This window comes from Bombina bombina, chromosome 5, assembly GCF_027579735.1.
Source record: "Bombina bombina isolate aBomBom1 chromosome 5, aBomBom1.pri, whole genome shotgun sequence".
In the NCBI taxonomy this organism is placed as follows: domain Eukaryota; kingdom Metazoa; phylum Chordata; class Amphibia; order Anura; family Bombinatoridae; genus Bombina; species Bombina bombina.
Window position 1 is genome coordinate 600,193,372 of NC_069503.1, and position 13,254 is coordinate 600,206,625.

A 13,254-nucleotide genomic window follows, 5' to 3' on the forward strand; every position below is an offset into this window, starting at 1 on the left:
AAGAATTTACAACCATTTATGCCATAATTGCACAAGTTGTTTGTAAATAATTTCAGTGAGAAACCAAAAGTTTGTGAAAAAGTGAACGATTTTTTGTATTTGATCGCATTTGGCGGTGAAATGGTGGTATGAAATATACCAAAATTGTCCTAGATCAATACTTTGGGATGTCTACTAAAAAAAAATATATACATGTCAAGGGATATTCAGGGATTCCTGAAAGATATTAGTGTTCTAATGTAACTAGCGCTAATTTTGGAAAAAAGTGGTTTGGAAATAGCAAAGTGCTACTTGTATTTATGGCCCTATAACTTGCAAAAAAAGCAAAGAACATGTAAACATTGGGTATTTCTAAACTCAGGACAAAATTTTGAAACTATTTAGCATGGCTGTTTTTTGGTGGTTGTAGATATGTAACAGATTTTGGGGGTCAAAGTTAGAAAAAGTGTGTTTTTTTCAATTTTTCCTCATATTTTATATTTTTTTTTATAGTAAATTATAAGATATGATGAAAATAATGGTATTTTTAGAAAGTTAGTTTAATGGCGAGAAAAACGGTATATAATATGTGTGGGTACAGTAAATGAGTAAGAAGAAAATTACAGCTAAACACAAACACCGCAAAAATGTAAAAATAGCCTTGGTCCCAAACGGACAGAAAATGGAAAAGTGCTGTGGTCATTAAGGGGTTAACCACATACAGTTTCCGTTGTTCCCTTATGAAGGACAATAATGCATATGAACTACACATACAGGTAATTGTTGCAACCTCTTGTTGGAACAGAATGATTGTCAATGACTTCAAATGTAGAAGCTTCATAATTGGCCAATAGCCATGCGGGCTATCTGGCTTGGCACCAGCTGGCTCTTACGGCTATTTGCTAAGAGCTGGAAACGTCACTTCACAGCAAAATAGCGTGAGGAGCTCAGTGCAGCAAACGCTTCAAACAAATAAATTTTCAGCATATTTGTTCCAATGGTAAATCCTAGCGTTTCAGAAACACTAGGGTAACGGTTTACCATCACGTTGAGAAATTTAGTTTGGTCTCTTGGTGATTTTGTTGAAAAGAATACCTTGGTAGGCTTAGCAGCAGCAATACACTGCTGGGGATATCTCATTGGTGGCTACTCACATATTACTCCTGTAATTGGCTCAGCAGCTCTGGAGCTGACTTTAACCATGTGTTTGTTCAACAGATTTGCAGGGTTCAAACACAGGTATATTCAAAAGACAGTGAAATAATAAAATGCTCTATTTTACAGCATTATCTTTTGTCACACTTTTTATGTCCCTTTTAAATAGAACAGCCTTTCTACATGTTATTTTCAAATAAATCATTAAAAAGTTAAACAACTGTAGGATGATTACTCGTGGACACACGAACACAAGTTCATTTGAGGCTCAGAATGTTGTGTCTGGGTTATCTCTTGTCACTTTTGTATGAACTGTGGAAGGGAGATGTTCTTTTTGTCTGACATTGGTATGATTTGTTTTGGTTGATCAGACAAAGGTCTAGATTACAACAATAGAGTGCATAATTTGAAACTTTAACACAAATACACCCATATGTTTAAAAATACATTTATTAAATATGCCTTGACCCTTAAAGTGATGGTAAATTATCCTGTATGCTAGCACGGCTATTGGCTAAGAGGTTGAAACATTACCTTATTGAAAAACTGAGCTGTGCCGTGTGCGCTTAGGTTAGCACTGAAGATGCGGCAAAATAAAGGGTAATTTTCACTTTTTTTTTTGTTTACTAATGAATGAATGGTCGCATTTTTAAGTGATGGTAAATCCTATTGTTTTTGAAACGCTGGAATCTACCATCACTTTAAAAGTCCAAATGAATCAGTAATACAATAAATTAATAAAATAATTGCAATAGGTTTTTTTTTTTTTTTTTTTTTTGCTGGTTATGCTGTAAAATACTTTTTTGTGTTTGTTCCATGCTCCCTAGCAAGGCCGGAGCACAAATTCTGTAAATTATATATGCAGCATAATGCACAGTGGACTTATTTATTTACAACTAGCCCTAATTAGTTAGAATCAAGGGAGATGAGATCAACATGCTCACCAGTGTTTTCAAGTGGTTCATTACTGATTTGATTTATTTTTAGAGAGAGAGAGCTACAAGTTTGATGTGTAACTTTCATTCAGTTTTAAATTAAACACTATTTATGTTTTAAAATTTTTTAAAAATAAAATACAACACTGTTTAAATGTGAATCTTTCACTACTAAGGGGTAAAAAAAAAATTCTGACTATGTGGAACAGGTTGGCGTAAGTGAGCCTGCTTCCACATATTATCTAAGAATCATAAACTGCTTTTTTTTTTCTCTCTGCCACCTCAGAATTTGCAATATTGATCACCCCAACACTTGCTCGTTTGGAGTGATTGACATTCCCTGCGCTAGCACAGTTGGTTGCTCTCGAGCAGTGGGTAGCATTTTACAAGAGGATACATTTTGCCGTACAATTGCAAGTGACAATTGCAGACAGACAGGTTCACTACTTGTGAATCTTTCTACCTGCAGGCATGGTAAATTAACCCCTAAGTTTGCTGGTAGGGTTATTCCATGTATCAACCACCCATTTACATTCTAATTTTAGAAAATAGACTTGTTCAGCATTAAGTTATTTCAAACATTATAGATAACATTTTTATACACAAAAGTTATGCAAGATTATGAAATCTGATGCAGCTAAAATAACAAACTCTCTGGTATGGAATTTTGGAAATATGCAATGATTATAGTATAACAGCGAGTATGTAATCTCCTTGACTGATAAAGCTAAATTAGATTTATTTTATATAGTGGCTGCATCATTCTCTGTTTAATTTTTTTTTCTTTCTATGTTTAGGGTTGCTGACAAAGTGCACACTTTACTACAACATATTCTTGATTAACCCGGGATTGAGTTTGGAATGTCCACCCCTTCTGTTGTCTTATGGAGGAATAACTAGAACAGAAGAAGAAGTTGCAACACTGAAGGACTTTTAAAGGGGGGAAAAATAAAAAAAATAAAAAAAGAAAGGAAAGATGTCTTCGAACAGAAGTCAAAACCCCCATGGACTTAAACAGATTGGCTTGGACCAGATCTGGGATGACCTGCGGGCCGGGATCCAACAAGTTTACACCAGACAGAGTATGGCCAAGTCCAGATACATGGAACTCTACACGTATCCTTAAAGCATTTAAGATACTGCCATGGTTTCTTCCATATATTTTGGAGTTAAGATTTGAAGATCCTGTCATATATAGAATAAAGGGCCAAAGTACCTTGCTCTGACAATACATCTCAGAGTTTTTAATGTCAGCAGCTCTTTGTTTTTAAATTTCATGTTGATTCTCAGTGTTGCCACATATTAAAATGGCACATAATTAGAGCTAGAGGTTATGAATGAGAGCATGTGTGATAAATGGTAAGTAGTAGTTATTTATGTAATATCTCACTTAAAGGGACAGTAAACCTTAGTTTTTTTTTTTTTTTAAATGCAGCATTTGATGTATAAGCCTAATATAGTCTATTAATTGCTTCTTCACCGCTCCTACACTCCCTTTTTAAGTATTTTACCCCACCCCCCCAAAGTTGCTTTCTAACCCTCCTCAGTGGCTGCATAAGCATGATGATATTGTACTTGACTGTAACCAGTGTGTGCTCCAGATCTTACCTTGATTGCAGGATCTGGAGCTTGCACTGGTTAAAGTCAGTGACACACACAGTACTCCTCTGATTAGCCACACCACTGTTAACAAATACAGCAAAAACATATGTCTTTGCACAACTAGTGCTGTATCTGTGTTTAATTAGTTGGTTGGCATGTACAACTCAAACTTGCAAGTCCTAAGTGGTGTGTGTAGAAAATCAGGAGAAGTGAATCATGGCTCAGACATTTGCTACAGGGATTTAAAAGTTTGCGTGTTAGCTTATATTTTGAATATTAAATTCTGTTGTTAGCTGTTTAAGGGGACTGTGTACTGTAACATTGGTGTCCTCTTAATGAGTTTACAGTTACTACTTGTTCCAGCTGCAGCATCTCAAATGTATGGCGATACAATCTTTAGGTTTATTTTTATGTGTGAAATAGTTTTCTGCTAATTGAAACCACAACCTAATGAAATGAGCTGAGCATGCAGGGACACCAATACTTAAAGAACAATGGAAAATTAACATTTTACTATTTTACATTTTACTATTACTCAGTCCCACCCCACCCCCACTGGAAGTGTGTTCCCCCCCCCTCCCCTGCCCCCAAACCTTCTTGCCTGTGTAGCTTTTCTACAACCAGAACACACATTGACATTTTCAGTATAAGTAGGGATACAACAGACAAAACTGACTAGTTAAAATGATAAAATAAAGGTAAAGGAGGTATTTATAAACAGTTTTACACTGTCATGTAAAATGTGTCATTGGGAACACATTAAATTGACAGTAAACGCCTTGATATATATTTTTTAAAGTGGCAAGCTTTATTAGAAAAAGAAAAGTAACATTACATGTCAATGAAGGCAGGTACAATAAAAACAAATTGACAAGTGTTTCCTGAGCGACTTCTGAAAGGTTAAGCATTGCAAGTGTGTCTTTTGCAGACCGGGGGACTCCAAGGTAGTATACTCTCAAGGGTAACAGTCTTTGTACCTTGTTAAATCAGCTTGCAACAAAAAAAAATATTTTTTTTTTTTGTTTGTTTGTTTTGTTTTTCATATGTAGAAAACATTGTATCCCTGAACCGGGATAGTGAGAAACATTTTCATCTGTTGTCTTGCGATCATAACAAAAATTATAGTACTAACATATAAGAGAGTAAAGGAGAGGAGAAAGTGAAGGGAGAGAGAAAAAAGAGTGGGGGTAATTTGGACCTGTATGGGAGGTGAAGGGAGAAGTGGAGTCAGGGAGGGTTTTACACTGGCATGCCTTCCCACATTAAATGCATAACTTAATGGATTTCTGGTTTACCGATTTTCAGGTAGTGATATCTTTCGAGGTGTAGGAGATTGGTGACGTGTTTGGAGATGCTTGGATGGTGAAGTCCAGAACCCTGCTCATTTCCTCAAAGACCTCCCTCCAGAAGGTTTTTAATTTAGGGCAATGCCACCAAATATGAAGCATGGTGCCCTCCTCACAGCAACCCCTCCAACAGTTTCTGGAGGTGTGAGGGTAAATTTTCTACATGCTCTATCTGAACCATGCAAGTTTAATTTTGACTTTCCTATTCCTTTAACCTCTGAGGTGTGAGGTACCACATACTTAAGAATTTATAGTGGGACTCTTGGATACGGGCAGAAACCAATTTTTTTTTTTTGTTTAAGACTTTTTGCCATTGTTTGAGATTGAGTACCTGTCCCAATTCCCTGTGCCAACCATGTACATAACTAGGCAACGTTAGTTGAGTATCGTCTATAATTATACTGTACAGGAGAGATATTAAATGTCTAGGGGTATGAGGAAGCGTGCAAAGCTTTTCGAATGGTGGTGTTGATCTGATGAAGGTGTTCCTGTGTTTATGTCTGGTAAAGTGTGAGAACTTGGCGAGGTTAAACCAGGACAGAAAGAGGGAAAGATCCCATTTACTGAGATCTCTGTGTCTTACTTTTCCCGTGGGATATGGTGGTGTATATGGCAGTGTAGTAGAGCGGAAAACGTGAATTTGTTGACTTAGAGGTAAGATTAATTCCTAGGTTTTGGTTTTCTCTGAGTGGGGTCAGGGGAGAAATGGGTAGATATGGAGCTACTGGTAGATGAAATCTTATCCCACATACAGAAGAACTCCTCCATGAGAGAGAGAATTGATCAAAGCAGGGCCTCCTTTTTTAGATATCAAAGCCAGGGCCCCAACATTATCCCTGCCAAGGACATCAGCATCCAGCTGTATCTAAGCTTTGTAATTGGAGTTGTGGCACCACTCCACCACACGCGGAAGATGGATAGTCTGCTTATATTTATAGAAGTTAGGGATTCCCAAGCCTCCCTTGTGGCATGTATAATGTTCTCTTATGGATTCTAGGTTCCACACCCCGCCAGATATACCCAGATATACGTTTCAATTGCCTTCTGGATTTGTTGGAAGTAGTCTGTGGGGACAAGGGGAGAGTTTGCAGTATATAGAGAACTCTGGGTAAGATGTTCATCTTTACTACATTGATGCGCCCCAACCAGGAAATTGACGTACTCCTCCAGCTGGAGAGATCTTTAACTATGTCATCACTGAGTTTACTATAATTAGTGTTGACCAGGTCTTCTATTCTAGGTCTAATAGTGATGCCTAAATATTGTAGCCCCATCCTGGACTATTTTATTAGGGCATTTGTTTTGTATCTCGGAGATAGTGACAGCGGATTCTGAAATGTTCAATAGTTCCGATTTGTTTAAATTGAGATGAAAATAGTTATTAAACTCTTCTAGTGCAGCTGGTAGGGAGAGAGCTGTATTAGTCAATGTGAGCAGGACATCATCCGTGTATTTGTACATGACTAATTTGGACTATTTGCACTGTACTGTGATACCTTCTATTTGGGGGTTGGATCGAATTTTATTTGCAAGGACTTCTATAGTTAAAGCAAATAAGAGGAGGAGATAGTGGGCAGCCCTGTCTTGTACCGTTTGTGATTTTAAAAGTCTGATAGTAGGCCTTTAGTGAGAACTTTGGCATAAGGGGAGGAGTAGAGTGAAAAGAGCATATTTAATAAATTTAGAGCCGAATTTAATTTTGTAATGCACAGTGCGCATAAAAGGCCAACTGACCCGTTCAAAGGTCTTTTCGGCCTCCGTGGATAGTAGTGTTAAGGGGATGGAATTATTATGTGCATATGTTATTAGTTGCAGGGTGTTATCCCTTGACTCTCTAGAGGGTACAAAACCAACCTGGGCAGGATGTATAAGTTTAGGCAGAAACATGTTTAGTCTATTGGCAAGAATTTTGGCCAGTATCTTAACGTCAGTGTTTAGGAGGGATATGGGGCGAAAATTGTCTGGCTTAGTTGTAGGTTTGCCTGGCTTAGGGATCACTTTAATGTGTGCCTCTAACATTGCGGGTGGTCAGAGTTCCATGTTTGAGAGTTGGTTGAATATTGAAGAGGTGAGGCGCCAGTGTTTGGGAATACGTTTTATAATATTTAGAACCCAGTCCATCCGTCCATTTTCTTGTAGGGAGGTCTTTTTATGGCTTTAAGAATTTCGTTAAGCGTGAATGGTGAGTCAGATTCGGGAGTGCTATTGTTAGTAGGGTGTAAGTTGTATAAGGTTTCATAACAGTCTTTAAAGACATTGGCTATATGTTTTGCATCCTGTTGCTTGCGTCCTTGTTTGTCAAATATGTCATAGACGTAGGATTTGAGTCTTCTACGTGTGATTGCACGAGTTAGGAGCTTGCCAGCTTTGTCTCCCTGCTCAAAGTAGGTTTGTATAAGTAGAAGAGCTTTTCTTTGGTACTCTTTTTGTGGGTGGTGTAATAAGTCTGATTTGGCCTGTTCTAAAGCTGCTGAATAATTTGGGGTCAAAGGGTCTCTTTTTATGCAGAGTTTCTTGTTCTGCAACTTTGAGGAGGTGTCACAAATAGTCTCTCTTCAGTCTCGTATGTTTAGCTCTAATTTTAATGAGTTCACCTCGTACAACACATTTATGTGCTTCCCACCCAGTGGGGAGCGGAAGTGAATCAATAGTGGCCTGTATATCCGTTTTGGTCACCGGGTTGTGTAGAAGGGAATCATCCATTCTCCACACAAATGAGGAGACAGGGATGTCAGGCCATGCTATTGTGCAGGATACCGTTGCATGATCTGACCAGGTGATGGGATTAATGTTAAAGGTGTGCGTGAGTGAGTCCGGTCGTGCCTGTAAATATGTAATCTATACGGGAATATTTTCTGTAGGGGTGTGAGAAAAAGGTAACATTTTTGGTCGTTGGATGGAGCACACTCCAGACGTGGTGAACCACCAGCTCTTTGAGTTGTGTGGATAGTGTTTTGAGGGTTTTGTTGGGAGTGTAAGAAGATCCATTTGAGGTGTCTAGGGACGGGTTTAGAGAGACGTTAAAATCGCCCCCCAAAAATATGCCTTTCTGCAATTGAAGTATTTTATGAAGTATCTTTTTAAAGAAGAGGAAGTGCAAATTGTTGGGAAAGTACAAATTGGCCAAGGTAATCTGTCGGCCATACAATAGGCCAGTCATAATTAAAAATCGACCCTCAGGGTCTTTGTCAATGTAGGTTGGCTGGAATGAGGTCTTTGAGTGAAACAGAATTCCCACTCCATTTTTTTTTTTTTACAGAGTTAGAGGCAAAGTATGCTGTAGGGTAATGCTTATTGTACTATTTAGGCTTTTTTTTTTTTTTTGCGAAATCTGTTTCCTGAATAAAGAGGATATCGCCTCTCCAATCTCTGGAGGTTGTTGAAAACAATGGACATTTTCCCTGGGATATTAAGCACTTTAGCATTTGCCGTGATTAATTCTATATCATAGGTATTAGAGCGTTTTTTAGGGGGGTCATATTTTGTGATTTACCAGTAGTACAAACCAAAAAAGGGTGGGGGATTTGAAGGAGGATGGGTAGGATGTAGACGAAGAATTTAAATAGTAGGATGTAGAAGAGGAGGGATATAGGGGGGAGGTAAAGTGAGAAAGAGAGGTTATAAGTTATCAAATAACTATTGTATAAGTACAGTTTGCAAATAAACAGTACATACAGTAATGATAATTATTGTCAAACAATGTATCAACAACGTATAGGGGTAGCATCCCCAGTATAACCGTTAAAACATAAGATAGTGTTGATTCAAGTGATAGTAATGAGTGCGAGCAAAATAATTTACTATGAGTAGGAATGAAGGGTTTCCAATGTAGGTGCATGACTTGAATACTTCTGAGTGTACGCAGTCAGGATGTGAGGGTGGGTGGAACTTAAGTAGTGTAGGCCCTGAAGGGTGTATGTGTTGTGATATTGTGTTCTGAGTGTCTCGATTAGAGGGTGTTGGTTGTAAATTGTGCGTGGCTGTGTACTAGTGCTCCAAAATATAACTTGACATTGGTGAACCAAATTGCATCAAAAACATTGCAAAAAGTTTTGTAACTTAGCTGAGAACGTCCGTTGACCAGCTTCAGGAGGTGATCAAAGACGATCAAAGTAATGTCGCATCTACTTGTCTTGAGCCAGCAAAAAGAAAGCAGATGTTGTAGCTGGGTAACAAGATAACTGGTATGTTCATGTTGTATAGTCGGCTAAAGGGAGTGTAGTTTGTCTTTATCCCACCTGCTGGAAGATACAAATCAGAGGAATTTTTATGCCCAGACCCAAGCTGTTATTAAAGGTGGGGAGATCAGAGCGCTTGCAGAAGGTCGCAGAGGTGTTGTCCTTTTGTAGCAATTATACAAGTGGGGAAGCCCCATCTATACGGGATGTTTTGATCTCTGTGTAGTTGTAATAAACTTTGAGGTCTTTTCTCTTTTGCATAGTGGTGGGGATCAAATCTGAGAATATTTGGATCTCTATGCCGGCATGTGTTAGTGGTTGCTTTGATCGTGCTCCCCTCAAGATGTCTTCTTTGTCCTTAAATGACAGAAACTTGATAATGACGTCCCTAGGGGGGGCTTTGTTGGGTGGCCTAGGACAGAGGGACCTGTAAGCGCGTTCAATTGGGACCTCTGGAGTAGAAGGGGTGTTTTTAGTCATGCGGAACAGGTCCTGTAGATATCCCTGGAGGGCAGACAGGGAGACAGATTCAGGAATACCCCTGATCCACAGGTTGTTTCTCCTGCTGCGGTTCTCTATGTCCTCAATTTGGTCCATTAAGTTCTGAACTACTTCAGTAGGTAGTTTCATATTGTCAGTGTTGTTGCAAATTTGCTTGTAGGACCTCTTGTTTTTCTTCAATTTTAGTGACTGTAGTCTACCACTGATATATCCTTTCGTAATTCGCCAAATAGGTTATTGACCTCCCAGCATGACATCCTTTATATCCTCCTTAAAAGATAGTGGTTTAAGGTCTTCTTTGGTAACATGGTTAAAGGGACACTGAACCCATTTTTTTTTCTTTCATGATTCAGATAGAACATGAAATTATAATCAATTTTCTAATTTACTACTATTATTTTTATTCGTTCCCTTGCTATCATTATTTTAAAAGCAGGAATGTAAATTTTAGCAGCCAGCCCATTTTAGGTTCAGCACCATTGATAGTGCTTGTGTATTGGAGGCTTACATTTACCCCCCAATAAGCAAGCATAATCCAGCTGGCCGGCTCCTATGCATCACATTCCTGCTTTTTAAATAAAGATAGCAAGAGAATGAAGACAAATGATAATAGGAGTAAATTAGAAAGTTGCTTAAAAAATTAGAAATAATTTGGGTTTAGTGTCCCTTTAAGGTTAGCGGGATCTACACTGTGTGGATTTGGCCTGGAATAATTTGGTGAGTGTCTGTCTGTCCGAGGAAGCGTAGTGACTTATTGTTGAAGATCTCGGCTCCTTTAGAATGCTTAGATGTTTTTATTTGGCATTACCAGGTGCACTTCAGGCAAATTTAGAAAAAAAGCTAACCGCCTCCAGAATATAAGGATATGAGAGGTCTAGATCATTGTATCTCTAGGGGAGCTGTGGGGAAAGTGGTGGTATGAAGATGCAGAGTGCAGATCTCAGTGAGACATAAGGGTAGTAGCATTGAGGACCTCAGTAGTATAGATAGCAACAAAATATGCTGTTTCAGTGAGGAGCTTTATATGCTGTCCTTATTATTGGTACGTAGGTGTGCCCTTAACAATGCAGTGTTGCTTTTAGGGATAAGATAAGGTGTGCATTAGCCCCTATAATCACAGAGATGCTGTGTTGAGATGTGCAACCCCAGTGATTTTATGATACGTTGTCAAGTAACCTGGTTTTCAGAGGCAGGGCAGAAACAAATGGTCAGCTCACTGTGTCAGGGAATTGAAGAAATTGGTGGGCCTTATGGTGTGTCACATATCAGGCACTTCAGCTTTATTGGGTGTTAGCAGACCAAACTCCCCTAATGTGTTAGTTTTAAAGTCCTGTTATATGGATTATGCTGGGTTTGTTTTCGCACTGCTGTGCTTGTATAAGTGGGACCTCCAAAGTATGCTGTCGGCTGTACCGATGTTATGTGATCCCTAGCATGAGCTCACCTTTTCTTATGTAGGCTTTCCAAGCCGGTAATAACTCCGTTTTATGAAGGGAGGCAAAGGAGTGCAGATGAATCCTGTCTGGCTGTGGCATAATGACGGCGCCGGTGTGAGCTCTGTGAGGCCACGTGGAGTAACTGGTGAAGGGAGTGGTTAATCCATCGGTCTTCTCCGCTGATCGGCGGCAAAATAGAGCTTCTGTTAGCGGCGAAGGGCCAATCCACCTGAGTGTTCCTTTAAATTATATGCTTTTGGAGTCTTGTGCAGGCCACGGTCACGGCAGTGTTGTGTAGATCCGATGGCTTGTTAGCATCCAGACTGATCTATGAACAGTTGTAGGTAGGAAACTGTCTAGTGTGAATGCTAGTTATAGTTAACGGATATACATAGTGCCTCAGAGCAAACTCTTATTCGGCCATCTTCCTGCTTGGCCAGGCTCCGCCCAACGCCTTGAGATTTTTATATAAATTGTTTAGTTGTACTGCAAATTATTTTGACTATGCATATTTCCATTATCATTTTGCCCCATTTTATTTAATTTAGCTATGAAAATTATGCAATTTCTAATTCTCACAACTTGAAAATGCACCATGCTGATTTCTCTGGGCTAACCCTAATTGGCTTGATCAGATAACGGCAAACCATGCATTAATTACTAACGTTATTACTGTGGTTGGCCTTATTCTCTGCAGACTAAAGCCTGGATTGGCTCTTCCAAATAAGGCAAATGTTTTGTGGGAGCTTTGCTATTTAAAAATAATTGCAGGATGTTAATTTGTTTTTATAAACGTTTTATTCTAAACAAAATAAGTTTATTGTAATTGCATGGTATTTACTGTCCCTTTTTTAAAGGGGAAAAAAAATAATTCATAGTAAATCGCCCCTTTCCCTAACGCAGCACCTCATCCCAAGTTCAGTTATGTGAGCTCACTTGTAGAGGCATTGCCAACTCCTTAAATAACTCTTAAATGAAATAGCAGCACTGCAATCCTTTGATGAACTTTACCCAAAAACATTTTTGACCATAATATAGTCCTAAGTCATGCTTTAAAATCTCACAACTAAAAAAGCAAACTACTCCCATCCCAGTAAAACTGATTTTTTTTTATAAAAACAGAATAACATTGAGAAATACATATGATATTCACATATCATCTGTTGGTCCATATGATGGTATTTATCATGTTATACCCAAGAAACCTGCTATATTGTACAATGTTACTTTTGGGTTAAGTACTCTAAATAAACAGCAGCAGGACATACTAGTAAAGAAATAAAATTAAATAAAAAATCTTGTTATAGCCATTTTACTAACCGCACCCTACCCTAACTGCTTTACAGGATATAGTATGTAGTGTATAGTAGTGGGGAAAAAAAAAATAAAATAAAAAAAAATATATATATATTTTATTGCTGTGTTAAAATAAGTTTTGAAAGTAAAGAAATTGGTATAGTTCTTTACACACTCTTGCCTCCATTGAATTAGCTCCACCATGGGGAATGAGCTTCACAACTTGTGTAGTATGTTTTATGGTTTGTTTTGTTTGTCTTCACCCCCCCCATAATTTATACATCTTTAAACAATTTCCAGTTTACATCAATTGTCACATTTTCATCTTTTTCTTGGTATCTCTGAAAAGCAGGAGGGTAAGCTCAGGAGCATGCACGTGTCGGCAGCACTATATGGCATCCGTTTTGCAAGAAACTAGATGGCAGCAATTTTTCCTGTTCATGTGCACGCTACCTGCATTTTCACAGATCCCACGTGGGATATTTTGTGATTGGCTGGAATGCCGGTGGAGGCATTGCTGATTTAGGCAATTGCACGCCCAGTGGAGGAGTACTTGGTCAGGAAGTTATACAGGGCAAGCACACAAATCCGCCGCCTATGTTAAAGTGGTACTGCGCATACCTCATCCACTACTACGGCACTTGGCTTTGTTCTATGAGTGACGGACAATTAAAAAAAAAAAAAAAAAAAAAAAAAAAGCACGCAATATGTCCCTAGAATCAGCTCAGGTTAGTAGTATTTACATTACTGTCGTGTCTCAGTGATTTGACAAATGTACCTGGATTGTTTATGTGCGATTATAGCTAGTGAAGAAGAAGTCAGTGTT

At 38.5% G+C, this 13,254-nt stretch overlaps 1 protein-coding gene across 1 annotated transcript in view; it reads left to right on the forward strand.

The window, feature by feature from the left end:
• Positions 1 to 13,254, forward strand: part of CUL1 (cullin 1) — a 275,965-nt gene that overhangs the window by 14,854 nt on the left and 247,857 nt on the right. Inside the window, exon 2 of the mRNA XM_053715813.1 lies at positions 2,867 to 3,185. Within this exon, the coding sequence (XP_053571788.1) occupies positions 3,046 to 3,185 (140 nt within the window). The 5' untranslated portion in view covers positions 2,867 to 3,045. The remainder of the gene's footprint in view (positions 1 to 2,866; positions 3,186 to 13,254) is intronic.